Genomic DNA, 27,951 nt, shown 5'->3' with positions numbered 1-27,951 from the left:
TCATACACCTTTCGAGAGCGATAAATAAAAAAAAGCAGAAAGCAAAAGTGTAGAAGCTAGCTCCGGTATCCAGAGTTCGAGAACCTGCCAGTCATTAGCGAAAGCCAGCAGTGCGCAGGCGTTAAATTTGGACGCACCAAAAGCTCGTGGAAGGAAAATTAGTCCAGATTATGGAGGTCGACAAGGGTCCTTAGGGAATTCGGGATAAACGCAGCGCGTGTTAGGTCCATTTCGAAGTTCGGTGAGAGCCTGTTGCCAGTAGTAGGGTAACGGTTGAGTCCAGTTCACTTGTTGTCAGGGCTACAGTGTTGTCGAAGCATGATGATCCAAGGGATTGTCCAGTGTTTTAAGAAAGCATTATTTCTTAGTTCGGCCAGAAGCCATTGTGACAGGTCGGATCCATTATTAAGTCAGTGGCCAGAGTGAGTTATCCAGAAGCGGATGCTTCTATTTCGTATCTCGAGACAGACCGAAAGGTCTCAGGAGGTCCAGGGAGAGTTCCATTGGTTTGGCTGCGGTTCACGGCTGGTGATCAAGAATTCCATGGGTAGATAATTATATTTCCTTAGGCTGGGGTGGTAATATATCCAGGGCAGTTGGGTCCAGTAGAAGCAGTAGCAAGAAATCCAGGGAGTAGCAAGAAGCAAGCAGTCCATCCACTCGACTTCAGGGTTGAAGTGAGGGAGATCCATGGGTCAAAGTCAGGTCAGGTCAGGCCAGGGTCAAGATAGAAATCAATCCAGGGAGAATGTCCAGTGGAGAAGGAGTATCGATTGAGTGTGCAATCATTAAACAGCACTCATGAGAGTCCAGCTCAGCCAGCGGGTCGCCGACGAGCATCCGTGGCAAAGAAGACATTATTCTTTGGAGTTGCCAAGAGTGGCAGCAGCAGTAGCATCCAGCTAGATCAACGGATCTAACTATAAGTTCCAGGAGTCCAGGGGAATAAATTGAGATTGTCGAGGTCCAGGGATATATATTGACAAGTGGCGATTGGTACAGGTCCAGTTGTATAGATCCGGGAAAAGGGCAAGCAGAAAGAGCAAAAGAAAAGACAAGTGCGCATAGGGAAAGTAGAATGAAAAGGTGACGGGGACTACCTGATGTGTTTCGTATTGAATGCAGACTAGAAAAAAGCCTGGAAAACAGCAAAGCAAAGTCCAGTTCCGGGAGAAGTGGCAATGAGTAGTCCTTTGGGCAAGATAAACCAGGGCAAGGTTTGGGTTAAAAAGGCAAGTTGGTTGTCCGAGGGTCCAGGGACTGAATGGCGAATAGGGGTATATGTATATAGTGCAATGTAGTACTAAAGTCGTCTTGTTGTAGGTGATCGCAAGAGAGAAAGGGGTATCCTGAGTTGGGAAAGAGAAGAAGAAGAAGACAACAGGAACGGGGGGGGATCAGCAGCCTTTTTAGAAGCGGCCGGAGCCCACGCGGGCGGGTTCAGAAGAGTTCAGGAGAGAGTGGGGCCTATCAAAGCGTGTGCCAGAGTCGCATAGTGCAGCGGTGACCTGCCCTGTTGGCACCAGCGAGCAGCCAGTATTTGGTCGAGGGTGATGGCATCTGCATACTGGATTTTGCGTTGGCGGCATCCGAGTGGATCAGACGAGAGGGTGTTTGTAGCGGTGAGACGAGACCCGCGTCTAGTGGACTTGGCGGTGCAGTTGTATGATGATGATTGGATGGAAGCCAGGGCTGACGCTGCAGGATGATGTTCATTTGAAACGATCGGCATGTTCTCTTCGTGTGCTGATGGGGATTGTGTGGTGAAGAGGCGTCCACGTCGGGGTGATGCGGAAGAGAGGTTGCAGTCAGGTGCGGGATGTGTGATTGTGGTGGTGGTGGTAGTCTACTGTACTCTACAGTCCACTGCACTGTACAGGGTGATGAGAACCAGACTTGCATTCGCACTCTTTGATTGCATTCGTATTGACTAAAACTACTATTGTATGTACTATAAGGAATGACGACGCCATCATGGCGGGCCGGGGCGAGACCCACGTTGGGCAGCAATGCAGAAACTCTCGGAGATTGGGTATCTGGATCATCATCTGTTAGCCAATGATCCCTCATCAAATTGATGTGTAAAGTTTTCCAGAAACAAGTGGAGAGTCAGAAAAGAAAGATGGATAAAGGTTGTCGTTCAGCAATCCGAAGATCTTCAGTTGAACTATGCTTTGGTAAATTTGTTCATCATCCAGGTTGAGCTCAAGTTCGAGCTCGAGCTCGAGCTCGGCTTGGCTTGGCTTGGGGGGGGGAGGTGTGTGTGTGTGTGTGTGTGTGACGGAATTCAAATGAGACAGGGGAGTGCTTACCAGGTGGGGCAGTGAGAGTCGGTGATTGCTGGAGGTCAGTGATCAGACAGCGACAGCGCATGCGCTGAGGTGTTCTATGGTCAAGTCCATCATTGGGACGATTGGATGAAGGAGAAAGTTGGAAAAAGTGAGGCGGCAGTTTTGTGTGTGAAGCGGGTTATGTCAGCATGTCTTGGCATAAGTGGGCACTCCCTGGTCACACTAAACCAAGAAGGGTATCTACACTCCTCGTACACTCCATGCACACACTTCAATATGAACTGGACTGGCGGCCAATTGCGTCGCCATTCTGATCGCAAGGGCATCCTCTCTCAATTTCAGAGACAAAACTTTGCCAAGTCCCGCCAACGTGCCAATGACCGAGGGTCTCGCCAGCCGGTTACCTTCCCGGGCTTTCTCAATCTGAGGGACAGGCTCACAGTGGACGAGGGCACCGAACTGGTAGAGGAGAAGCAAGACGAGTCAGTACTGATATCATCGCTATTGCTTTAGCACTATTGCGCTGTTTCGCTTTGTCTTGTCTTGCCTTGCCTTGCCATTCATACTTGGGTCTCTGCCCGCGCATCATACTAACATTTCCAACGAGCTCCAGTCCACCACTCAACATTCCTCTTCACAACCCCTCCAAGCACCGATTTCTGCAAAGTTCCGACTGGGCTGCTGTATCTTTATCTCGCCCGCTGAGTATCAAATTCGCCCCGGCCGAGGAAGTCGAACGATTTGGCAAACGGCGTAAATTAAACGACGCCGACCGCCAACGCCTGTCCGCTGTCAACGGAAGACCGATCCCAGCCCTCTTTCATTCCCGTAGGAAAGCTCGAAGGCTTTCTTCTGAGCGAGATATCTATTTATCAGACCAGATCCAGATCCAGATCGATGGCCAACCGACTGATCTGCACCGACAGTCCAATATCAGACCTGAAATAACGCCAAGCCATCGCTCATCAGAATCCATTATTCTCGGCCAAAGCATTTCCGCGGCGCCCCGTTCTTCCGCCCATACTCACCAACAGGACAAACTCAAAAGCCCATGGCAAGGTCTCGGTGGTCTTCGCTCCAGCCTTGATTACCCAACCAATGCCTCAAGGGCCCTCTCGACCATCCCAGAAACAATCATACTACAAGATGCAACATTCACGACTCCATCCGGGATCACTGTTCGAGGTCGATCATTTCACAAGATAAACAACCAGAATACAAAATCAACTCAGCGTAACAGGCAGACTCTTACCCCTCCCGGGGGAACAATCCGATTCTACCGAGACCTTTCACTATTGACGACCAAGTTCTTACAGAGCAAAGGGGTCTAGATAGCTTTTCAGATACTGATCAGCACGGTATTTCTAGGTCATTGAGTCTGGTTTCTACGCTGATCGCGTTCCCCCTGAATGAGACTCAGATACAATCGAGTCAGCATGCCTCAAGCTGGCGACCGGAGCCTCGTCTTATTGACACACCACTTACAAACCATCCATCCCACGATACTGATTTTAGTGGTCCCCCCGAACCCAAAGGGGTGAGAGTGTTTGGCCAGCTTGTCCGTCTAAATACCGATGCTGGAATTAGCACATTCTGAATACGAGAAGGAATCATCATTGCTCTGTGGCTGCCAACGATCTCTTCAAGTTGTACTGATAATTATTATGTTAGGGTCGATCAGTCATGATCAATATAGATACGTCAATCACGGCCAAATAAGCCCCAATTTTTGAACACAACTTACAGTCATATTACTACTAGTAGTATCAGTCTTGGAGTCTTCTTGTATCAATTGAAAGTAGAAAGTAGTAGTAGTAGTAGTAGTAGTAGTAGTAGTAGTACACCTGCATAGTTTGGCTCTCCACATTCAACCCAAGGTTCGGGCACGTGCCGATCGGTCCCCGGATTCGGAAGTTCCAACGGGGCTCCACCTGACGACATCGTCCATTCAAGTTCAAGTCCCAGCCTCAAGATTCCCCCAACCTCCAACTCCAACATTCATCCATCGCTTCACCAAATTCACCACCATGCTACGACTCATCCCAATCCTAGCCTCGCTAGCAACAGGCGCCATAACCGCCGCAGTCCCGAACACCGTGACCAACTTGGACACCACAATCCAACTCCCCCTCGTAATCTGGCACGGCCTAGGCGACGACTTCGAACGCGAGGGCCTCCAATCCGTGGCCGACCTAGCAGCAACCACAAACCCAGACACATACGTGCACATAATCCGACTATCCGACACAGGCAGCGGCGACCGCCAAGCAACATTCTTCGGCAACGTAACCGAACAACTCTCAACAGTCTGCGCCCAACTAGCCTCAGACCCGATCCTCAAATCCGCACCCGCCATCAACGCAATCGGTTTCTCCCAAGGAGGCCAGTTCCTCCGCGGCTACATCGAACGCTGCAATAACCCACCCGTCCACAATCTCGTCACATTCGGCAGTCAACATAACGGGATCTCGGAATTCCAGGACTGCAAAACGGGAGACTGGATCTGTAATGGTGCCGAGGCTCTCCTTCGCTCGGGACAGTGGACAGATTTCGTTCAGAGTCATCTCGTCCCCGCGCAGTACTTCCGTGATCCTGAATCTCTGGAGGAGTATCTTGAACACAGCAATTTCCTCGCCGATATCAATAATGAGCGGGAATTGAAGAATGTGGACTATAAGAAGAGGTTGGGGTCGTTGAATCGGTTTGCGATGTACATGTTCGATGAAGACACTGTTGCCGTGCCGAAGGAATCTGCGATCTTTGCTGAGGTTAATATTACCAGTGGGACTGTGACGCCGTTGCAGGAACGTGCGCTTTACAAAGAAGATTGGCTTGGGTTGAAGAGTCTTGATGACGAGGGTAGACTGGATTTCAAGTCTGTTCCTGGTCAGCATATGCATTTGACTGAAAAGGTTCTGGAGAGGACTTTCAAGGAGTACTTCGGTCGCGTGGAGGAAAAGCAGTTACGGGCGCAGGAGGTACTCCCTGAGAAGGAGACATTCGGTGATGAGACGGATTCTCGGTCCCAGGGCTTGTTGGCTCAGATGCAGCCTGGCTTTTAAAGGGGATGATTCTCTTTATTTTTCTATCATGGCGTCCCACTGATCGATTTTAGCGATATTTTGTTTCTGTATTGTTTTATTTTGCTGGTGACTAGGAGTGGACTCAATGGCGAGTTTTCGGATATCTGTACAATGTATGGCATCATAGCTATATTCATTACTAACTGTGATTCTTTCTATAGAGTCAACTGATTCAAACCTACATCTACTACTACAAACGGCTCCTTTTTCCAAGTCGTAAAGACTCCAGCATCGTCTATTTTAAGTCTACCGACAATGTAGCTAGATACAGAACCCGCATTGAGCAGAAACCAGCAGTAAAAAACGGACACGGGTTATCAAGAATAGATCATATGCACGAATAGAGAAAGAAATGAAAATAAGACGTAGATAGGAGACCAGGTAGCGGACCGGGATGAATAGGTAAAACGAAAGGGAAAAAAATGAGGCAGTGGGCAAGACATTAGACTGCTCGATCAAGAGACGAGTCCAAGTGGGAAATTCCTCGCATTGCAAGGGCCGGGATGGGAAATTATAAACATGTACAAAACAAGGCAAAGAGAAACGAAATGGTGAGGGTGTAAGGTATTCGGCGAGTTAAATCGTCGCCGGGTCCGACTGTACAAGGGAGGGACTTGCAAAAGAGGGATGCAAAAAAATGAAAAACTATTTTAGTATGGCGGTCGTCCGATGCCACCGCCACTGACATGCCGCCTGCTGTTGTAGCCACCGCCCACCAGGGACTTGGAGGCCGGGACCGCGGTTGCTGGACGATCTCCGTTTGCCAGCATGCTGCCATCTGGTGAGAGATATCCGTCTAAGATACGTCTCAAGTGGTCTTTTTGCGCGTGGTCCAGGGAGTCGGTGCCATTGGTCTCGGCACCGCGGAACACCTCTGAGATGCCGGCAGCTAGGTTGTTATTGGATCGACTTTTATTGCGAGTCAGGTGTGCGTTTCGTGAGTTTGGTCCTGACTTGCTCTGGACCGAGGACTGCCGCGAGACATCAGGGGCGGTGGATGGGCGATCAATTGAGATCAATGACCGTTGCGAATCATTCGGAAAGCCACCGGGGATATGCAGGGTTGGAGGGATGGGGGGAACAGGCGGGATATCTTCATCAGAGTTCACCCGGCTCAAAGTCGGCTCATTGTTATCTCTGATAGGCTTCTCTCCCGAAAGAGCAATTTCTGACGCTGATGCTCGTGGCGTTTCTACACCCTCTTCTTCAGGAGTTTGGTCTCCATCTTGTTGGAATCCTTCCCCATCTACCTCGGAGACGGAGAATGACCCACTAACCATGCTCTCGCTACCAGAGGAAACGACACTCTCATTCGAGGTATCGAGCTGATCTCGCAGCGGGCTGAGTTTTCGGGGCTGAGAGTCGTGATTCACCGATAAAACTCGGCGCAGCTCAGTGACACGAACGGGGGATCCCCTGGTGGAGCTAGGCTCCGAAGTACGCGATATTTCGGGGACGCTGGTGCGACGGTTTTTATTCGAAGCTGAACCAGCAGGAGAACCGTTTGCGAGGCCATTGCCCTGACTTGCGCGAGCCATGGTACCCCCGCGCGAGCCGCTGATAGATAGTGTCTTGATGCTCTCCTTCTCCACAGCAGCGAGACAGGATTCACGGGACCAAGACGAGAGCATTTGCTCCTTGACGGCCGACGGGAGACCGCTGTTTGGTTGAGTTGGCGCTGCCACCGAGGCGTGGTTGAGAACCGGGAAGCTGAAGCCTCGTGCGGGAGGGGAGGTCGGGGGACTCTGTGGCGGGGGGGGAAATCGATTGACGGTATGCCTCGTCAATCCCATTAACAAGGTCATCGACGTTTCGGAAAGGCGTCAGCGTGGCTGGTGGCGCTGAATCCTCGTTGGTAGGCATTTGCTCATCCACGGCGATACCATCTAGAGCAGTCGGGGGCAATCTAATCTTAGAGAAATATTGACTCTTACTTTGCCTCTTCTCGATCTCGTTGCGAATTTCGACCCCAGCGTGAGTGGATTCGAGATTGAACTTCTCCGACACTGCTGAGAGATACCCAAGAACCAGGCTGCCGATGTTGACACGGGCTGCGAAGCTGCCCAGGTCGACCGAGGTGAACAGGTCTTCCTGTAATTTTAGTACCATGGGAAGCCCGTATTGCGCCGCATTTACTCCAAGATTCTCAACAAGGCTTGTCAGGAGAAGATGGAAAACAAGGACATCAGATTCGACAGTGGGGTTCTCGAGAGCAGCATCATAGATAGCCAGGTGCAACAAACGAAGGAAAGTTGACTGTGCAGCGAGCGCCACCTTCTCTCGTTGGTTACCCGGAGCTGAGGTGCTACGCCGATTCAGCTTGTCCCGTTGCTCGGTGTCGCGTTTTGATGCCGGCTTGATATACTTCGGGATTTCCACTCGTGCGTTAAGATCGTGCTTGTTCGTTTCCAGCGAGAGCCAGGTTAGGAAAGCATCGGCATACGCGCGGCGAACTTGCGGGTCGGAGTCCCGCAGAAGGCCTTGTGTCCCTTCCCAAACGTGAATGCCCACCTTGTTCCTGGTTTCAGAGGCAGTCGACGTGCTCGGTGCTCTCAAGGTAGAAACCATAAGGATGGCCTTGACGGCACGCAGCGCAGTGACCTTGGCAGCAGCATGAGAGAAACTCTCTGCTTGGGCCTTTTCGCCAGTAATTTCCCCCGTTTGAGATGTCTCAGCAGTCGGCGACACACCTGTTTCGTGAACCGTAGCCAGAGAAGACTGTGCAGCACTATCAATGTTCGCGGACGGCTTGAAGCGCTTCAGAATCGCGCGGATCATATCTGCGACTTGGTCACCATAATAGATGTGAGTTGCCAGATCACCAATACAGTGCTCTAACAGGGTGAGAAGGTTCCTCCTTTGAGGAGAGATCGACACGCCCCCGACGCCCTGATATTCATCGGTCTTTTCTTGGTTTGCACCTTTCGTTTGGTTGGTGGTTGATAGAACAGCGGAAATGTAGCGGCTGAGGCCAAACTGAACGTCCATAACACTCAACCCGATCATGTTAACCGATGATTTGAGTAGCCAGTCTACCACGGAAAGAATAGTGTAAGACGAATCCAAGGCATCCTCCGTTGGCTTCATATCGTGAAGGATGTCCATTGCAGCCACTAAAATGACAAATCGCACCTGAACTGGGCACCAGTTTGCAATTAGTTCAATAAGTGAAGTGGCCCAGTTTCCAACGTTCTTTCCAGTGCTGGATTCACCCCGGCTGGCCTGTGGAAATCGTTTGCCGGCAATGAATTGTAGAGTAACCGATGCCGCCAGGCGAATCTGGCCGCGGTTGCTTCCGGATACGATTATTTTCTCGAGGCAGCGGAGTGCCAGCAGCCGCGCATCCATCTCTGCCTTTTTATCGGCGTCGGCGGTTGACTGTGCCGCGGATGTAGGATCACCTTCGACTGTGTCCACCGTATGAACAGTTGCAACACTCATTCGGCGGGGCAGTCGAGTACCTTCATTCTCAACCTTCTCGGAATCTTGAAGCATCTGCTTCAGCTGTATCAAGACATCTTCTTTCTCCGAGTAGAGATTTTCCAAGATAACAGGTAGAATGAGCTGCAAAGATGTTCCTCCGTCGGCGGCAAGGCTCTCCGAGCTGACGACACCCTTGATAGCGCGAAGACCGGCATTTCTCCATCGAATTGCAACCGGAAGGCTGACCTTAGTAGGGGAGTAAGTCGAAGAAGCTGGATCAGCGAAACTGGCGTATGACCGCACGACTTCACGATATTGTTGGGCGAGGGTCTGTTCCGCTGCGATGAGTGCGATATCTTGGTGCTGACAGAAGGTCTCGAATGTAGCGACAGAGTCTTCGACCATGGAAATATCGTTCGATTGTAAAACGGTTTCGATAACGGTTAGGACGAAGCGCGCGTAGATGGGAAGGTCGCGCGGACATTTTTCAATGAGCGCGGTGAGGATATGAAGAGCGACTTGAACATTCCTATTTGCAATTGGGCGTTAGTTCCTTGCATCGTGCATGCACGCGAGACGCTAACTATCCCCATGAATTCCTTTCCACTCACCCTAATCTACGTCTCCAAACGTCCTTGGATACTCGTTTCGTGAGAAAAGCCCCGACCTTGGTCAGCTTGCTGCGACGCGTGCTCAGATAATATAGCAGATATGAGAGCTCGCTCGGGTTCGGAATGACTTCCACCACGCCCTTTTGGTATTGCGGATAGCATTTCAGCGTTAGAACCTGGTGCCTTGGTCGACAGGCCTGGCGAACGGAGGCCATGAAGGGTATGGATGCCTCCCCGGGGGCAAAAGTTCCGCGGAGGCGCGGGGGCGGATTGAACGGAGGTGAAAGGATGGGAAGTGTACTCGAATGGTTGCGCGAGGAATTGGTTCAGAGCCAAAATATGGCGACAAAGAGGGGGAGAGCGATCAATGGAAAACGTTCGGAGCCACGGTGGACGGTGGACGAGAACGGGGCTGTCTGATCTCAGGTCGTTGACGATCACCACGACCAGGGGGGAAGAGTGGGGCTTTCAACTCCGCCGCGCTGGAAGTAACCCCAGGGCGATTAACTGTTAGGAACAGGCGATGAAGTGGGAACTGAACCACCTGAGAATTAAAAGCCGGGGGATCCGGCGCACAGCGATGGGGGGAGGGGAGGAGGTTTTGTTGGAACAGGCCAAAGTCAGAAAGAAGAAAAGAAAAAAAAGAAGGTTGGGGGAGCTCCGAGCGGCCACGATGGACAATGACGATGACAGGTCACCATCTACACTAAGCTCTACATAGTAAAAAGGGACCCGGTCAGACTGGAATTTTGGAGTGAAATACGGAGTACGAGTAGTAGTAATTGGATTTCTCTTAAAGATGGGGCTCCAATGAACAATTAATTGCCTCGGAGAGGACCACCTCGCCGAATGCGGCCATCAATGTAATGCTCTTCTCTCCCACGTTTGCTTCCAACAGGACGCTTGGTCCTTTGCAACCCCGCAAATACCATCAGTGAACCTGTGGGTGCATCAAGCCGGCTTTTAACATGGTTTCCTGGAATTGAACCAGTCTCGTTTCTGTTGCTGTGTTTGATCGACAAACCCTCCCCGGGGGGCCGATCGGCCTGATACCTCGGTCGCACATGTAGCACGCTCCCCTCCATCGCATATCATGGTTGTGATTGTGCTATGAAAGGCCGAGTAAGTTGGCGGGCAGCCCTTGTCCCTCGTGAGGGGAGCTGATATCGTACTGTAGATCTTTCTATCCTGCATTCTGGTTGGAGAGGGCTAGGGCGGTTGTAGAACCGAATAAGTCCTTGATGTCCCACACACGATCATGTCTTTGTACCATTTTGGTCCTCTTGCGGTTCGGCAATTTGGTCTGCAGCATTACCATCGGTAGCTGTAGCTGCAGCTGCAGCTACCGAGGGGTCATTGAGCACGCCCAGACCTGCAAGTCCTTCGATAACCTGAGGCAAGATGATCTCACGGCGGAACTTGTCCTCCTGAAGCAAACGAAGCGCGCGCAGAGTCGGACCAGGGTGAGTCAGGAACTGCGAGTATTCCGAGGTTTTCCAGTAGGAGTAGAGATAAGCGAGGTATGCGGTGAATGCCTCTGCATCGGTAGCAGAGGAGGATTCGTCGTCATCATCGGCGCGGGAGATTCCAAGGAGGCTCGGATAGCTGACTGCAAGGTGGGACAAGTAATAGGGATTGGCGAGGGAGGACACAAACTCGAGTTCCAGAGTAAATCGAGGGTTTGTAAGAGTGGGAGGAGGCTGCACGCCCTGAGTGTCGGTGGGCTGCGGCTCCATGATGTTGCTTCAGTTGACCTCAGTTGAAATGAAGCTTGAGGTTGAATGAAAGAGTGAAGCTCCCGGCAGGCGCAAGCGGGAGGCGGAAAAGGCGGGCCCCTTGCACTCCTCTACTGTGCAATGTAGTATACTAGTAATAGTTAACTACTACTAGTATCTACTCATATCACACTATAAACATTGATAGGCAACCTAGAAACACTACTTTGGAATTGAAACTGAAACGGGCTATCAAGCCTTCTCAAGAACGTCGTCTGTCTATATTGCAATTTCCATGATATTATTTTTCCCCTAGCCTAGCTTCCCTCTTAGCAGATCTTCATGGCTCACATTATATACAAAGGCAGTTTGGCCGAGTGGTCTAAGGCGATTGACTAGAAATCAATTCTCTTCGGAGGCGGCGGTTCAAATCCGCCAGCTGTCGATTTTTGCTTTTCCTCATTTTTTCTTCTTATATCTAGGACAAGTTTCAGTAGCAGAGCACCTTATTTTTGCATACACACTAGACTATCACACAATATCCGGTCCTTTATTTACTTCAGGTCCATAGAGATCTGGAAATAAGACAGCTACATTCCACCGGTCTGTAAGAAATAGTGAATCCGTGTTGTCAAACCATTTGGCTTGAATTCCGATGACTATTTGACTAGCTGGATATCTTTGGTTAAGATGAAATCAAACTTGACGTTAGCATTACCAGCACTGAGGTTATAGACTGCCTTGATTAATGCAGGAAGGGCAATGGAATGGAGTATTCCGACTAGTATTCAAGTCGACATATATTTCCCACCTGGGGCAGCAACCTTGCCAGACAAATATGCAGTGATTGAAAGAACCCATACCTTATACTATGGTTAACAGATTTTTCTTCCTATTTTAAAGTTCAACTGAATTCAAGAACACCAGCTCCAGATATATTCGATTTGAGGAGTTGTAAACCACAATTGGCTAGGTCATTGCTCGTGGTTGTAAAGATCTAGCAAAATCCTCAATAAAGATCTGCCTGCAGAGTATCGGTTTGTTACACCGTGACTCTTAAATCCTAGCGATCGAGCCCGTGGGCTGGCAATTTTGCAGCTTGTACAGCTGCAATGCATCTCCGCATTCGAGGCGCAAACAAGCTAGTCTAGTGAGACGGAAAAGTCATTAGCAGCACCAATTATCACCAACCCTCAAAGTTCCCTCCACCCTCTTCACCCTCCTGGGCCCCACAAATTTCCCTTGATGACCGTGCAGGTCATGCCCCTTTGGACAATCTCACAATAACGGATCAGGAAGTTTCCTCCGTCCAAGACAAATTTCATCCTATTCAGGGGGGTTTGGTGGTGACTTGGGAAGTTCACAATACGAGAAGCTTAACTCCGAGCTCGCCAGACTCCCCACCCTCTACTACCAAAACCTAGTACAAGCCCTTATTACTCTGGGGTAGCTTCCCCACGCTCGTGTGGATATCCATTCTTCCGGGGTAGTCTTTTGCCCCAGGATTCCCCGAGAAATGGCCAAGCGTGGGCCAAAGTCCATTTGCGGAGTAATTTATTGCGTCTAGGGACGGACACGCTGCGTATCTATCAAAAGAGCGGGGTCTGGGGAAATGCTTCGAAGCGAGCTTTCATGAAAAGCATAAATACTCCTTGGAATGCCCGAGGATGGACAGGTGAAACTGAGCAGAAGCCGTTCGAGGTATCCCAATCGCCATGAGACCAAATTCTTGGAGCCCTCGGGCATTGAGCCTGGCAACACTCGCATGCAGTATTACTACTGTAGTAGCAACCTCTTTGAAAGACGTCTGCACTGTTGAATATGTTCAATCCAAACTCCCAGCATCCGATTTTATCCAAGGAATTACTCTTGACCCATCCTCTGTTACGACAAACGTTGTTTCCAATGCGTCGAACCCCACGAATGGGGCCTTTTTCCCGGCAGCCAGCTTTTCATACTGCAATATGACGTTAGCATATTCTCACAATGGCCGCGGAGATCAAGTTCTCGTCCAGTATTGGTTGCCAGACCCTGCCAAATTCGAGAATCGATACCTGTCGACCGGTGGTGGGGGTTATGCAATCTATTCAGGTGATCGATCCCTCCCAGGAGGTATTATGTATGGTGCGGTTGCAGGAGCCACTGATGGTGGATTTGGAAGCTTCAATACGCAGGCAGATGCCGCTATGCTTCTCAGCAATGGCACTCTCGACTACGAAACATTGTACATGTTTGGATATAAAGCCCATTGGGAACTCAGCAAGATCGGCAAACAGTTTACTCGCAATTTCTTCAACATGAAAGCTTCAAAAAAACTGTACTCCTACTATCAAGGCTGTTCCGAGGGAGGCCGAGAGGGTTGGAGTCAGATTCAGCGATATGGAGACGAATGGGATGGCGCAGCTATTGGAGCGCCTGCTTTCCGCTGGTCTTTCCAGCAGACGCAGCATCTCTATTCCAACATTGTCACGAAGACACTTGGCTATTATCCGCCTCCTTGCGAGCTGGAGAAGATTGTCAACGAAACAATTTCTGCCTGCGATTCTCTTGATGGGTTGGTGGACGGCGTTGTCTCTCGATCTGACCTTTGCGAATTACATTTCGATCTCTCCACTGTGGTTGGTAAGCCTTATTACTGCGCAGCCTCGTCTGGCGGTTCTGGCTACGGTAAACGCAAGAGACAAATGGCCACGGCGTCAACACCAGCTCAAAACGGCACCGTCTCGAAAGAAGCTGTCGAGGTTGCCAAGGAGGTCATTCGTGGCCTTCGCGATTCGAAGGGTCGCCAAGTGTATCTATCATATCAAACTGCTGCCGATTTTGATGACGTTACGACTCAATATAACTCGGAGACTGAAAAGTGGGAGCTCGAGGTTGATCAACTAGGCGCTGAGCACATCGCCTTGCTCGTGGACAAAAATGGCACCACGTTGTCTAATCTTGACGGTGTGACTTATGACACTCTCAAAGATTGGATGATCAGTGGAATGCAAGAATATGGTTCAACACTGCAGACCAACTGGCCCGATCTCACGCCATTCCAGAAGGCCGGTGGAAAAGTCATCCATTTCCATGGAGAAGCGGACAATTCTATTCCCACGGCTTCAAGCGTCAGATATTGGGAATCGGTCCGCAGCATCATGTACCCCGACAAGTCTTATACGCAGGGCGCCGCCGCCCTGCGAGACTGGTATCAGCTATACCTTGTCCCTGGTGCCGCTCACTGTGCCACCAACCCGCTCATGCCCAATGGCCCTTTCCCTCAGACCAATTTGCAGGTGCTCATCAACTGGGTGGAGAAAGATGTTAAGCCAGTAACCCTCAATGCTACTGTCCTACAGGGCGAGCATATGGGTGAGAATCGCCAGATTTGTGGATGGCCACTTCGCCCGAAGTGGAAGAAGGGTAAGATGGAGTGTGAGTACGATCAAACCTCCATTAATACTTGGCATTATGACTTGAACGCTGTCCCACTGCCGGTGTACTAGAGATGCGCAGTGTAAGTGGTAAGGGAGAAGGGGCAGGAATGCCCAGAGCCTCGATGAGACTCGGGGCACCCCTGGACTATGTTTTAGTAAAGCTAGAAACTCTGAAGAAGCTTGAAGAAACTATAAATGATGAAGACATTGACAGCTGAGCATGCACTTTTATTTGGAGTAGTTCGTGGTTATAAGGCCTAGTATGCTCGGCGGTCCACAACAGATCGGTCCTTTGTAGCAATGGTAGAAACAGACGGCAATAGGTTTTGCTTGGACAGTCAGCTAGAAGACGACGTTCAAGTCCACGCTAATGAACCGAAGGATATTATTTTTCGTTGAGAAGAGCCGCTGTTTGATATGGGATTGTTTCAGTTTGTTTCAGTATCCACTGTGGAATTTGCCCGTCTACTCTGTGGGTGCTCTTTACTGATGGTCGTACTTTCCATTTCCATTTCCAGCCTTCCTCTACCTGTCAACCATCATCTCTGAGAATCGCAAGATTCACCACATCTCATCAGCACTACCTCCCTGCTACCTCAAAAACCATCATCTCTCCCTAATACGCATCTCCACAACCTTGAGAGGACCCCGACAGCCTGATAATCATGAAAGCAAACTTGGATCTTTCGAAGCAACCTGTGAAGCGAACGACCATAGCCGAGTTAGACACCAGTGCGACGAGGCCCAATCCTCAACAGTTATCGACTGCCAACACCCACAACCGGAGTCTCCTCTACACGGCTGAGAATACTGGCAACCCTCTTTCCACCGGAAACACCCTGACAGACGAACAGCGCGCTGATTTTTCGGACATGATAAAGGGTCTAAAAGAAGCTTCCCATCCCGCCCCACCTGCAGCATGCGTTATCGCTGAAGCAACGGTAAAACGCTTCAAATACCTCTTCGAGACGGTCCCAACCGACGCTCTGAAATGGTGGCCTGAGATATTCGTGCTCGGAGAATTGGCCGTGAGAGTAAGGGGCATCTCTCATCGCAATCCTGGTCTGCTGGACTCTGGAGTTCTACCACAAGAGGTAGTCCGTGCCTTCCACGAACTTACGGAGATACAACTCGCAAGCTCTGCGCGGGCTGAAGACATTCTGCACGAACTGAAAGAAGTCTTTCCTACGAATCTTTCCTTTGACTCCGTTATGACCACTGAAATGGAACAGTCCGGTTCCTCTTCCCTTTCCTCCCCGCATTCCCTTCCTGATGTCGTTTCTAAAGCTCCGATTTAAGCGGATATTACTTGCCCTTTTCTTTTTCACGTCGTCCCAGGTGATCTCGAGGATCTCTGCAATCTAGCACTATCTTTTCCGCATCTTTAGGCGGGGGTTTCTTTTCTGCCTAGGTGTTCTTTTTCATGGTCATCTACTTCTGAGCTGGTTACTTCTCTGAATTGATTTCGGATCATTTATGTGGCGTTCAAGATAACCAATTCATTCAAAGTTACCATTCTGCACCCTTCCTGGATACATATTCATACCTACTAGTACTACTAGTAGTAGCTACTAGCTAGTATAGCCACCCGAACTCAGGCTGCTATAATGATACGAATGGTTAAGATGTCATACTATACGGAAAACTACTCCACGGACCCTGAATAAAGTTATATTTAGTACTCCGTAGTACTAGCAGTACTAGTAACTACAAACGGGTGCCCAGGTGTCTCATCGGATGTGCATTGCCGAGCTCGGGCCCGTCACTTGCTGCCTGCGTCGATCCCACCCACCATTACCCACAACGAGTCGGTGCGGTGAGCCCATGAGGGATTGCAATTACAATTACAATTCCAATTACGATTCAGACGGCGAACCATCTGCAGTGGCCAGAATTCACAAACCATTGGGAACCCAACTGCTTCCCCCGAGTGAACCGCAATGCATGGCAAGTTCGATCGATCACATGTACCACGGCCACGGCCAAAGTGCCCAGGTACCCGAAATGCAGATGAGCATTTGGTGTCCGCCCTAAACTACAGACTCCGGAACTCTCTCTGTACGTCATCAGGGGACCGAGAGATGGGTTGGCACTCTTGAACTCAAGAGCTCGTACGGAGTACATGGGATATGTTGAATACTCGGGGGCCCGTCGTCATCATGGATCCTGCCAAGGTGAGACCGCGGCGGTTGAGCAGATCGTCCTGTCAACTACATAATATTCCGGTATCCCGGCGGCACTGGATCTCTGGGGCCGTGCGAGATCGCGCAATTGGCGAGGCACCGCACCTCGCGTGTGCGCCAGCAATACGGTGAATCCACATTCCGCAGGCCCCAAGATGACATCAACCGGGGGATGCTGGGAATGCGGACGTCATTCCAAACGGCTGGGGGCCGAGTACTTTGTAGGAGTATACTCGTAAAGAGCAGGAAAGGACTGGAAGGACTGTGGCATAACCCCCTGCCAGTCAAAGGATCTTTCTCTTGTCTGTGTGTCCTCTGTTAAGGGGAAAATGTAATCTGCCCGCCACCCACCGTGGACGCCAGTGCGGGTGGAGCCCTGTCGATCGAGGGTATTTGCCCCTGGATTCTGACCCTAATTCAAGTCTGGGGAGGTTCTGCAGGCCAGCATTTAGCGTAAGAATCGAGACCTGTGGTGCATATCCAGTGGATTGCAATGTGCATGATGAATGTGGTCGGGGTATCAGTGTGTCTTGAACCTAGAGAAGAAGAGAAGAGTAGAAGTAGAAGTAGACAAGAAAGAAAGAGAGACCCTTGTGAAGAAGAAGAAGCGGTCCTGGCCGATCGCTCTTTACGTACGCCTTCCCCCCCCTCAAGTCGATCCCGTGCCCACTCACTTCCCTCTTCCCCTTCTCTGTCTTACCACCACACACTCTCTTTCTCCCCCCCCCCCCTTCTTCTCTCTTCCCATCTGTCGAGACGCACTTGGCTTCTTCTTGTTCTTGTTCTCGTCCTTTTGGCACTGCCATCCAACTCCTCCTACACTCTCCGTTTCATCGTCGACCAACCTACCCACCCCCAGTTGACTCGTGCGACACCACCTACATTTACTACCCGCCTTCTGATTGATGCAAACGCATCACTATCGCTCTCCACTCGTCCTCCGTTTCATCTCATAATCATGAATGCCCCTCCAGCGCTCGGGTACCCGCCCGGCGTCTCGCTGTCACAGACAGGTGCGTAATGCTCTTTTCTTTGCGACGAATGAACGCCCCACGATTCGTGTACTTCCCCTGATGGCGTTTCTTTGTTCGGGTTGCTATAAAAATGCCACCGTCGCCCCCTGATCGAAAGATGAGAACCCCTCCGATTGACGAGAAACTAACGTGAAACGATCGCTGCTGGACAGACCAAGTCTCACCGACAGCTGCCAATTTTGGCTCCAACAATCCCTTTCGAAACCGCGCTCTGTCTCCGTCTGCCGGCTCTACCAGTTCGCGCCCGGAGCGTCCTAGATCGACGAACCCATTTCTTGACGACACTGAAGCGCTCTCACCGCAATCAGCCCCTGGCATTTCGAGCGGACCCAGCATGTTCTCACCGACCGAGAAGCCGGACGCCACTAACAATACCCGCGACCTCTTCGTATGTTCTGTCGCCGACGGCCTTGTGATGGATGACTTGCTAATAAGTTGTAGGAAAACCTTTCACTAGGCTCCAAGCCCACTACTCCCGCCACACGAGGCATTCGACCTCCCACCGATAGCGCTTCTCGCGATGCCCGCGGGCCGTCTAGCCGCCCGCGTCCTCCGAGAGAGCGTCCGTCAGGGCGCCCCGCAGAATCGCGACCAAAGGACCCGAAGGATCCATTCGATATTTTCGCCGATCCTCCTCCCCTATCCAAGGCTGCTACTTCGGGCCCCCCCCTAAAAGCAGCTCCCGCAGACGACGCCGCAATTCCGAGTCCTCGGTGATGGAGCGGGCCTCCAAGATTTTCGACGATGACGATGAGCGCCGCCGAAGGGAACGCCGCCATCGTGAACGTGAACGTCAGCGTGATGGCAAGTCCCGCTCGTCTCGCAAGGACCGCCGATTGGACATCATCGATAAGCTGGATGTGACTAGTATTTACGGAACCGGCAGTGAGATCTCCTCTAATCTAATTCCTCCCATTTTGCACTTTGCTGATTCAATCTAGTGTTCCACCATGACGGTCCTTTTGATGCCTGCAACCCCCACCGCAACCGAAAAGGCTCCCGTGTCGCGCCCATGCAAGCATTCCCAAAGAACTCTACGAATATGGCTCTGGGCGGCTCGGGCCCAAATAACTCCAACATCGACCTGAACCTCTTCCACGGTAGAATGGAAGAAGGCTACAACGATTTCTCAACCTCGGCCGCGCAACGCACCGGCACAGAGACCGTCAGCTTCGACCCCAGATCCCTCGTGGACCCCATCCACGGATCCGAAACCGCTGGTCTCGGCACAAGCACATTCCTAGACGGTGCGCCCGCAAGCCGCTCAGCAATGGCCCGCCGCCAGAGCGAGAACGACCAAGGCCTCGCACCTTCCGGCGGTCTCGCACGGAAGAAGAGTCTCGCCCAGCGGTTACGGGGGAAGAGCGGTACTGGTCGAATGATGTCCCCCACAGAGCCAAGCTTCCCTGCGCCTGCGCCAGCGGCGCCCGTGGGCTCGAGCCAATCTCCTTCGTCCCGCAACAACGAGCCGGACCCTTACTTCCAGGATTACGACGAGGAATATGACAAGAAGGCGGCGCGTATTCAGGAGTCGCGCCTGGAAGGTGGAGGTGGTCGTCTTCGCTCTTCCAGTAGCCCTAAGCAAGCGACTGGCTTGGAGCGCAAATCTACCAACGATCGTGCTTCGGACGAGAACAAGCTCAACGCGGGCGGTGGCGGGTTTCTCAACCGGATGAAGAGCTTGCGCAAGCCGCGAGTTGAGCGTCGTACCAGTGACTAAGTCATTTCATTTAGGAGAATATGATTGACAAGAGTTGATGAGTTGAGTTGCGTTTTGTGGCAAAGAAAGATAGACCTGCATGGTTATCATCTTATCCCATCCTATCCGTCTTGCACCTTCGCATTTAGGCCGGCCCCCTGGCATCGCCACGCATCGAATCGCATCGCATCGCATCGCATCGATGCCAGGGGTCTTGGTGATATCCACATTCCCTTTACCGGGAACGATGAATTTGTTATTTCTCTGTAATACCCAACATTTGGGGCGCCGTCAGCGTTCTGGCGCCCAACATGGCGTTGCTCTCAGTGGAGCCGGTTGATTGATTTGATTTGATTTGATTTTAATTTCTTGACTTTTCTTCTCCCTTTTTTTTTTTTCTAGAGTGAGAGTGCATGGAATACGATTGCCCTAGTGCGCAAGTCTTCTCTTTCATTCTCGTTAGCCTTGCTTCTTGTATTTTCTAAGCCACTTTCATCTTATTTACATGATGAATTTGACGTATGCCTTTGCAATTTTGGTCTTGTAGGCTTTAAGAGACTCATATACTACTACTTGTAATTTCAGATTGGTAGATGGCGCACATCTATACTACCTTCAAGAGGGTACTTATAGCTGTGGCATGCCTTAAATCGTAACAGTTGGTCACCTACCCCGCAAAAGTATCATATCTATCCATGGATTACAATATGTACGAAGCTACGTCCCCACGTCAACTCATTCAGATTATCTACTACTAATAATACCCATTTCATAACCACAGGAGTTCCAAAACATGATCTTTACCAAACCAGCCTACAGACAAACCAATATTCGCCACCTTTCATCAGTGAAGGTGATCAATATCTAGGTTGAAGATTCCAAGATTCGGTCGTCGGTACTCCAGACCTACAATAGCTATTGGTTACCTACTACGACATACTACAGCATATGAAGCTTTACTCTACTAGTAGAGAAAAAATATAAGAAATCATATTCATTCATTAAATCATGGCCTAACCAGCAAGGCCCCGTACAAACGCCATACACACCGCATGCAAACAAGATGGTATTTTACTTGAAAAGAAAATCACAGAACCAACCCAACGGACCGATTAGTGGACAGCCGAGGTACCCCGTGACACGGGAATACCCGCACGGCGCTTGGACTGCGGCTTGGGTCTTGCAAGCGTGTACCTGAGCGAAGACGTTAGTATGGGCCGAATAAGAAAGGGGACAAAAGAAATGGAACAAGGCGAGGTGAGGGATTGGACATACTTGGCAAATGCACGGGAGAGCGCCTTCTTGCAGCTGACTTTCTGGCTGCCGACAAAGGAGTCGACTGTGACGGCGATGGCGCGGTCAATGTCCACTGAAGAGCAGTACTCGGATAGACGCATTTTGCAGAAAGCTTCTGCGATACGCATGATGGCTTCCAGGTGACGGACCTGTGGAGGGAGGTAGTTAGTATATGGACGTGGCCTGCGAGGCTCATGGATATATGTGTAGTCGACTTACTGTGATGGGGTAGGCACCCGTAGCCAGAGACTCGCGGCGCATGTCCGCGAAGAGACGGGCGATCTTGTCTTGATCGATTTGGTACAGCTTCGGGTGGCATCGCTCGCGAGCGTAGAGGATATACTTTCGCAGTAGCTCTTGGGGGATCTCGCCTTCCTTCTCCTCGTCGGAGCGCTTCTGCTCGGCGGTGCGTTTGGCGGTCTCTTCTTGGGTGAGAGGTAGACGGCGGCCATCCCTGTCGATACGGTAGCCCTCAGAGTCAATGCGGTTGTTATCCGCATCGACGGGGTCGCCAGCGTCGTTTCGCAGGGGTCGGGCTGGGTTGGCGCGGTGGTGGGATTCGATGACGAAGTTGGCAAGGCGCTCGTCTTCGGTTGGCTCGACCAGATCGCGAACCACGCACATGATATCGAAACGAGACAAGATAGGCTCGGTCAGATCGACATTCTGTGCGAGGGGCTTGGTGCTGTTGTAGCGGCCGCCGTTTGGATTGGCAGCAGCGAGAACAGAGCAGCGAGCTTGCAGAGTAGTGACGATACCAGCCTTGGAGATGGAGATAGTCTGCTGCTCCATGGCTTCGTGGATGGAGGTACGATCTTGGTCGTTCATCTTGTCAAACTCGTCAATCAGACAAGTACCGCGGTCAGCCAGCACCAGGGCACCACCTTCCAGGGTCCACTCGCTGGTCAGGGGGTCTCGGCGAACACTAGCAGTCAAACCGACAGCACTGGCACCCTGACCTGTGGCAAAGACGGCTCGGTGGGCAGTCTTCTCAACGAACTTGAGGACTTGCGACTTGGCAGTACCGGGGTCACCAAGCAGCAGTACGTTGATATCACCACGAATATTCATCTTGCCTTGCGCTTGTTTGCTAACACCACCAAAGAGGGAAAGAGCCACAGCGGTCTTGACATCACTGTGTCCGTAGATACTAGGAGCCATAGATCGAATGATCTTGTCCACAATATCGGGATCGCGAGAAAGATTGCGGATCTCCCGCTCATCCTCTTCGGTCATATTGAAACCAGCGAGTTGATCATGCGATTTGACGACATGGTTAGCTTCGATGATGGTGGCGAATACGGGGAATCCGTTCTTGTTGTTGAGAGAGGCGTCGTAGCTGTTGCGGTAAATACCAGTGATTTCAATCTCATCACCGGGCTTAGCCAGATCAATAAGATCAGCCAGGAGAACAACTTCACGCTGGCGCGGTAGACGACCGGCAGGAACCGAGCCTGGTGACTCCTGCAGAGTCAACTTCTGGTAGTTACGGTACACGGTCTTCTCGGTGTTGACAGTGAATGGACCGCGAGACTGGCAGTTTTGGCAGAAGGAGATCTTGACTTCCGCGCTGGCTTCTTGCTGGAACGGACCCAGAGTAACACCACACTTCGAGCAGAGGAACATCACGTACTTAAGCTGGGGGAACACACCAGTCCGGCGGGTGACGACACCGCTGACGCGAACCAGACAGTTGAGGTGGGATTGACGCAGCTGACGTAGAGTGTAGATGATGGGGACGTCAGTGATACGGACGTGGATCTCGTTGTGGATATCGTGGTATTGGGGGTAGTGGAAGAGAGTCACATCGAGTGCAACCTGGTCGAAGACCTTGAGGACTTCGGTAGGTTCATTGGCAAGGAAGTATGAGAGAGCGGCCTTGGTCTCGCTCAGGTGGGCGTAGGACACCTCCAATGAGGCGGAGTTGATCTCACCAAGGGTCTTAATTCGGTTACCGTAAACCGATTGACCGCTAGGGTCGATGAACTCTGTCAAGAAAGCCTTGAACTCGCGGTAAATAGAGCGAAGAACCTGGGGCTGGGTGACCCAGTCGGTAATGTTGGCAGCCTTGACATCTGCCAACTCCTCAAGAGACAGCTCTTCCATACCCTCATCGGCCATGTCAATGTCCTCTCGTTCCTCATCATAGTGGTGGCGACGGCGACGGGGCTGGCGCGACAAATCCATCTCCAGGTCATCATCATCCTGCAAGAAAGCGGCGGGCATGCGGCGCCGCCTAGCAAGCTCCTGATCTCTCTTGTTCAAACGAGCATCTAGTTGACGACGAGTGGCGGCGTCGATTTCATCGTGGTCTCCGTCGTCGTCGATGTATCCCTCATTGGCATATTGCTCTTCTTCGCCATCGCGATAATCCCGCTCGAAGTTGTCGCCGAACAGATCAATGCCATCCTCGTCTTCAGCCAGCTCGTCCACATCGTCGATATCAGGAATGAGCTCGGCGCCTTCATCTTCATCATCGTCTTCATCGAATGGCATAGGGGGAGGGGATGAGCCCAGTGCGGTTGCTGTTTATCTTGTCAATTTCCATGATTTCCACGACCCTGCGATTTCAGGAGACAGGGGGTTGACTCACGGCTGGATGGAGGCAATGGGGCAGGAGAGGAAATATCTTCTTCTCTCTCGCGCTTGCGATTGTTCGATCTCGGACCGCGGTTTGCGGCCGAGTCGCTGGCACGAAGGGGACTGTTTGGGTGTTAGTCGGGCGCAAAGAAGATTTTTCTTATTATTTTGATGGATGAAAACTGACTCCATATTATGTTGTTTATCTCAATCGGAGATATTAGGGAGTGATTGAGATGGAAGGAAGAAAGACGTATGGAATGGAAGGGGATCGTAATTTTCTCGAAGACCCCAAAGCGGTGGTTGTGGTTAGCGGAGTGGAAGAAAGGAAGGGGAGGAAGGAGCGTGCAGAGTGGCTCCTGCCTGCAAAGTGAAAGTGGTTCATACGCGTCGATTCACGCGACGCGTTTCAATTTAGCCCAATTGGGACCATCACGTGGAGGTATACATTGTGTATGTCGCAATTGAACCTGTCGTCCAATGCGATAGATAGATAACCTGAATTTCTAAGACAGGAGGTACGAGTACATGTAAAAGCAAGAAATCGCACAGACGCACTGGACTGCCTCCTTGCATTCAAGTCCATGACCCCCACGGTCAATGCTGCATTTGCCGAATACCGTAAGAGAGGTTGCAAACCAGGCAAACACTTCGCGCATCGCGTTCGGCCTCGCCGCAACATCTGGGGAAGCGCCACCTCCCAAGCTTGCCACCTCTTTTGACTGGTTTGAATTGAAAGAGATCAAATTTCTGAATTGTGATTTCGCAAACCTCACAATGGATTCCTCACACTCAGCCGCCAACCAGCTGAAGACAGCCGAAAATCGGCGCGAGAGCTTCGGCTCGCAAACTTCCCAGACAGCCAGAGAGTGAGCGCACCCAAACAGCGGCGTCGTCGATGGATCGCAATTCCATACTAATACTCTCCAGATTCATTGATTCTCAGATACAGCTGGAAGCTGATGCCCGCGAAATCCTGCCCTATGTGAGATCACCAAGAATGACATACATACCATACCCATCACCACCGAGCTGACACTGATCGATATTTAGTCCTTCGACTCATGCACCCATGACCTCGGACCATTACGCCAGAGCCTCTTCGCTTGCCTCACATGCAACCCCGTTCCCGATAACTCCGATGATCCGTATACTCCTGCCGCGGTCTGTTATTCGTGCTCCATCGCCTGCCACGGCGAACACACCCTTGTCGAACTTTTCAATAAGCGCGGCTTCGTTTGCGATTGCGGTACGACTCGTATGCCGACTACATCCCCATGCACACTGCGCGAAGACCCAAAGACCGGCCGTAAGGGCGTCCACTCCCAAGAAGCTTCATCGAACAACAAATACAACCACAATTTCCGAAATCGATTCTGTGGCTGTGGAGAGAAATATGATCCTCACCAGGAGAAGGGTACCATGTTCCAATGTTTAGGTCTTGGGACTGTCGAGACTGGAGGGTGTGGCGAAGACTGGTGGCATCCGGAGTGTCTGATCGGATTGTCGAGGGATTGGCACAAGGCCAACGGAGTCGTTGCGAAGACAGAGCCGATTGGAGGAGGCGATGCTACCACCGATGAAAGAGCGCTCGAAGAGGACGACGAAACACCTCTCCCACCTGGATTCCCTGCCGAAGAAGATTTCTGGCAACTCATTTGCTTTAAATGTCTCGATTCAGCCCCGTGGCTCAAGAAGTATGCCGGAACACCGGGGTTTCTTCCACCTGTTTTTCTGAATGGCGGTTTAGAAAAGAAATCGGTCGCTGTAGATGAGACTAAAGATTCTAAGACTGAGGAGAAGAAGGAATCATCGGGACAAGAAGAGAAAACTGAGAATTCGAAGAAGCGGAAGGCAGAGGATGACAATGACACCCAAGAAGAGCCAACTGCAAAGAAAGCCAAAGAGCAAGAAAAAGAAGAGCCTGTTACTATCGACGAAGAGTCCTCCAACAAACCAGAAGCGAAAGAAGAAAAAGCAGCAGCACAACAACCCCTCACTTCAGATATCAAACAATCCACCCTCGCCACAATCGAAGAAGAACCCCCCCAAACCAAAGCACACCTCACTTCCCCCCTCAGCACCAACAACCTCCTTCTCCCTCTTCCTCCAACCAGATTTCCGCGACCACCTCTGCCGCTGCGCAGAATGTTTCCCAAATCTCGCACCCTTCCCCCAACTACGCGAAGAAGAAGACACATACGAACCCCCGCTCTCAGACGACGGCGAAGGCGAAGCTAACGCCGCAGCAAGCACCGGCACAGGAAGTCTTCTCGAGCGCGGCGAGGCTGCGCTCAGCAATGTCGACCGCGTGCGTGCTATCGAGGGTGCTATGATCTATAACCACCTCCGTGATAAGGTGAAGGATTTCCTTAAGCCGTTTGCTGAGAGTGGGCAGGCTGTTAGTGCTGAGGATATTAAGGGGTATTTTGAGAAACTTCGTGGTGATGAGCAGGGTATTCAGGATGCTGCCGGTCAGGCGGAGGCTATGGGTGGTGGTGGTGGTGGGAAAGGGGACGATGCTGGTGGTGATGGCCGGCGTGAGCAGAATGGTAAGTCTTGCATTTGATGGGATATGTTTGATGCTTGTTTATGCTAACGGATTGTTTGTCAGGGTATTGATTGCGCTTGATATTGCTACTTATGTATGACTTTCAATTGGGGTTCTTATTTGTTTAGGTATGGGATGGGATGGGATGGGATGGACGGGACAAATCTACTATCAGGATGCGATTACTAGTTGAGGGAGGAATGGTAAGGTATCCGGATACCTACGGCGTATGGAGAACTTCAGAAATCTTATTCAATGGCCAAGAACAGGAATTCGATCGTAGTATATACATCCGAAAGGTATCAAAAGGCCATAATGCACAACGCCGATGCCGGACATGAACGTAAAAAGGAAGCTTGGAAACACAACACCCATATAACCGGCCAACCACAATTCCACGATGCGCCTAGTCATTATGCAATCACCATACCAAGAAACCACTGCTCACTCACTCCCTAAGTCGTTTCGAGGCTCGCAGCAAAGATTCATCAGGCAGGCCACTACGTTTGGTTCCGGGAAGACTACCGGAGCGAATATCGTTATCGTCCTGAGTGACACGGCGGTGGGGGTATTTGCTCTCAATACCATCAAAGCAATCACCACTAACGGGGCCACCATTCGAGAAATACGGATGCTGCAGGGCTTCTTCGGCAGTAATTCGCTTGGTGGGATCATACTCCAGCATACGCGAAAGCAGATTGAATCCATCGGTGCCAGGCGTGCCAACACTCGAACTGGACGAGTATCCGCCATTCTTGAGACAGTTCTGATACCAGCCCTCCAGGTTTGGTCCGCGGTGGTAGTGTGGTGGCTGTCGGTGGAGGACCATTGATTGTAGCTGATTATATTCAGGCATAGAGGTGAGACCGGGCCAGGACTCTTTGCGAGGGAGGCCTAGAATTTCGACGATTTTCATCATTTGGTTGCGCTGGAAGGGGACGGTCTTTTTGCTGTCCATTTTCGCTTCTTCGCCTTTGAAGATTGGGCGGAGGGAGAGGAGTTCTGCGAAGATGCAGCCTACGGCCCACATGTCGACTGCGGGTGTGTAGTGTCGGCTTCCGAGGAGGAGTTCTGGTGCTCGGTACCAGATTGTGACGACTACTTTGTCGCCGGAGAAGAGCGAGTTGAGCGGCTTGTAAAAGAGTCGGGCTAGGCCTAGATCGCCGACGCGAATGGCGCCGCTGGATGTGACGAGGATATTGGCTGGCTTGAGATCTCGGTGCAGGACCCAGTTTGTGTGTAAGTATAGTAGCCCGTTGAGTAGCTGGAAGAGAATTGACCGGACCATCCGGGCGCCAATGGGGTGTCTCTGTGGCTGGGTGTGGTGGTGGATGATCTGGAGTAGGTCGTGTTCGGTGTATTCAAATACCATGAAAATGCATTTGTCCTCTAGAATAATTTCTTCCAGTTGGACAACATTGGCGTGTGAGAGTTCGGTGCACAGGGCCATCTCTCGAATGGCGGACTGCGACAGACCCGTATATTGGATCGTCTCTCCTTCCTTGTCTGGCTTGAATCTGAAGAGGCAGGGTTAGGCGAAGGACTTTTACAATGAATGGATGCAGGTATTCATCTAGACTTACTTTTTGATCGCAAATTCGCCTTTCTGCCCATTTTTGCCGAGAGCCTTGTAGACACGACCGTAGGTTCCGCTGCTAATGAAACCCACAATATGATATCGGTCTCGCACCCGGACTTTGCTGGTGTACCCGGAAGCTCCTGATGGACGGGAATCATAAGTGTCTAATCGGACGAAAGGTTAGCCAGGTTGCTTGGAGCTCGCCACGGCATAGAGTTGGAGAGAGGAGAACAGCGAAGACAAATCAACGGATCCAAGCGTTCAATCGAAGACAGCCCAACGAAGCGTATATAGGTCACCATACACCAGCGGAAATGAAATGCATGCCAATCCTCCCCAATATCCAGAGTCACGCCGTAACAGAGAGAGATAGAAAACAAAAGACATAAATTGAAAAAGCATCAGCTATTTCGAGGGAAGAAGAGATTACCACGCGAATGGAAGCCACCAGCAGAATTGTGGAACGGAAACCCCTTTCCAAACATGA

The 27,951-nt window shown here is 51.1% G+C and overlaps 10 protein-coding genes across 10 annotated transcripts; 6 read left to right on the top strand and 4 right to left on the bottom strand.

The window, feature by feature from the left end:
* Nucleotides 1-2,567: 2,567 nt before the first annotated feature.
* N7481_012481 (uncharacterized protein) lies at nt 2,568-3,622 on the top strand (the record flags this gene model as incomplete). The annotated part of the gene is made up of 2 exons (XM_057271700.1): nt 2,568-2,773; nt 2,899-3,622. The coding sequence occupies 2 exons, from the start codon at nt 2,568-2,570 to the stop codon at nt 3,620-3,622; spliced, it is 930 nt and encodes a 309-aa protein (XP_057115888.1).
* A 696-nt stretch (nt 3,623-4,318) lies between these two features.
* On the top strand, nt 4,319-5,353 carry N7481_012480 (palmitoyl-protein thioesterase family protein; the record flags this gene model as incomplete). Its single annotated transcript, XM_057271699.1, has 1 exon — nt 4,319-5,353. One exon carries the CDS (start codon nt 4,319-4,321, stop codon nt 5,351-5,353), a length of 1,035 nt encoding a protein of 344 aa, XP_057115887.1.
* Nucleotides 5,354-6,024: 671 nt separating this feature from the next.
* On the bottom strand, nt 6,025-9,623 carry N7481_012479 (uncharacterized protein; the record flags this gene model as incomplete). The annotated part of the gene is made up of 3 exons (XM_057271698.1): nt 6,025-7,119; nt 7,172-9,326; nt 9,409-9,623. The coding sequence occupies 3 exons, from the start codon at nt 9,621-9,623 to the stop codon at nt 6,025-6,027; spliced, it is 3,465 nt and encodes a 1,154-aa protein (XP_057115886.1).
* A 1,041-nt stretch (nt 9,624-10,664) lies between these two features.
* On the bottom strand, nt 10,665-11,144 carry N7481_012478 (mediator of RNA polymerase II transcription subunit 31; the record flags this gene model as incomplete). Its single annotated transcript, XM_057271697.1, has 1 exon — nt 10,665-11,144. The coding sequence occupies one exon, from the start codon at nt 11,142-11,144 to the stop codon at nt 10,665-10,667; it is 480 nt and encodes a 159-aa protein (XP_057115885.1).
* A 1,694-nt stretch (nt 11,145-12,838) lies between these two features.
* On the top strand, nt 12,839-14,611 carry N7481_012477 (putative tannase; the record flags this gene model as incomplete). Its single annotated transcript, XM_057271696.1, has 1 exon — nt 12,839-14,611. One exon carries the CDS (start codon nt 12,839-12,841, stop codon nt 14,609-14,611), a length of 1,773 nt encoding a protein of 590 aa, XP_057115884.1.
* Nucleotides 14,612-15,207: 596 nt separating this feature from the next.
* N7481_012476 (uncharacterized protein) lies at nt 15,208-15,840 on the top strand (the record flags this gene model as incomplete). Its single annotated transcript, XM_057271695.1, has 1 exon — nt 15,208-15,840. The coding sequence occupies one exon, from the start codon at nt 15,208-15,210 to the stop codon at nt 15,838-15,840; it is 633 nt and encodes a 210-aa protein (XP_057115883.1).
* A 1,843-nt stretch (nt 15,841-17,683) lies between these two features.
* On the top strand, nt 17,684-19,479 carry N7481_012475 (Pal1 family protein; the record flags this gene model as incomplete). The annotated part of the gene is made up of 5 exons (XM_057271694.1): nt 17,684-17,738; nt 17,912-18,147; nt 18,201-18,472; nt 18,526-18,644; nt 18,701-19,479. 5 exons carry the CDS (start codon nt 17,684-17,686, stop codon nt 19,477-19,479), a joined length of 1,461 nt encoding a protein of 486 aa, XP_057115882.1.
* Nucleotides 19,480-20,570: 1,091 nt separating this feature from the next.
* N7481_012474 (MCM DNA helicase complex subunit MCM2) lies at nt 20,571-23,456 on the bottom strand (the record flags this gene model as incomplete). Its single annotated transcript, XM_057271693.1, has 4 exons — nt 20,571-20,652; nt 20,734-20,903; nt 20,974-23,279; nt 23,348-23,456. Coding segments are annotated over 4 exons (2,667 nt in total), but the record flags the coding sequence as incomplete, so codon positions are not given.
* Nucleotides 23,457-24,111: 655 nt separating this feature from the next.
* On the top strand, nt 24,112-25,903 carry N7481_012473 (putative metaphase-anaphase transition protein (Mlo2); the record flags this gene model as incomplete). The annotated part of the gene is made up of 4 exons (XM_057271692.1): nt 24,112-24,203; nt 24,265-24,319; nt 24,388-25,260; nt 25,340-25,903. The coding sequence occupies 4 exons, from the start codon at nt 24,112-24,114 to the stop codon at nt 25,901-25,903; spliced, it is 1,584 nt and encodes a 527-aa protein (XP_057115880.1).
* Nucleotides 25,904-26,333: 430 nt separating this feature from the next.
* Nucleotides 26,334-27,949, bottom strand: ssn3 (cyclin-dependent serine/threonine protein kinase SSN3; the record flags this gene model as incomplete). The annotated part of the gene is made up of 3 exons (XM_057271691.1): nt 26,334-27,402; nt 27,469-27,604; nt 27,895-27,949. 3 exons carry the CDS (start codon nt 27,947-27,949, stop codon nt 26,334-26,336), a joined length of 1,260 nt encoding a protein of 419 aa, XP_057115879.1.
* Nucleotides 27,950-27,951: the final 2 nt, after the last annotated feature.

This window comes from Penicillium waksmanii (genome assembly GCF_028829765.1).
Source record: "Penicillium waksmanii strain IBT 27052 chromosome Unknown utg000010l:1.0-3698451.0:1.0-3701458.0, whole genome shotgun sequence".
Classification (NCBI taxonomy): Eukaryota; Fungi; Ascomycota; class Eurotiomycetes; order Eurotiales; family Aspergillaceae; genus Penicillium; species Penicillium waksmanii.
Note: the sequence above shows the minus strand (reverse complement) of the source record. Positions and strands in the feature narration are given on the sequence as shown.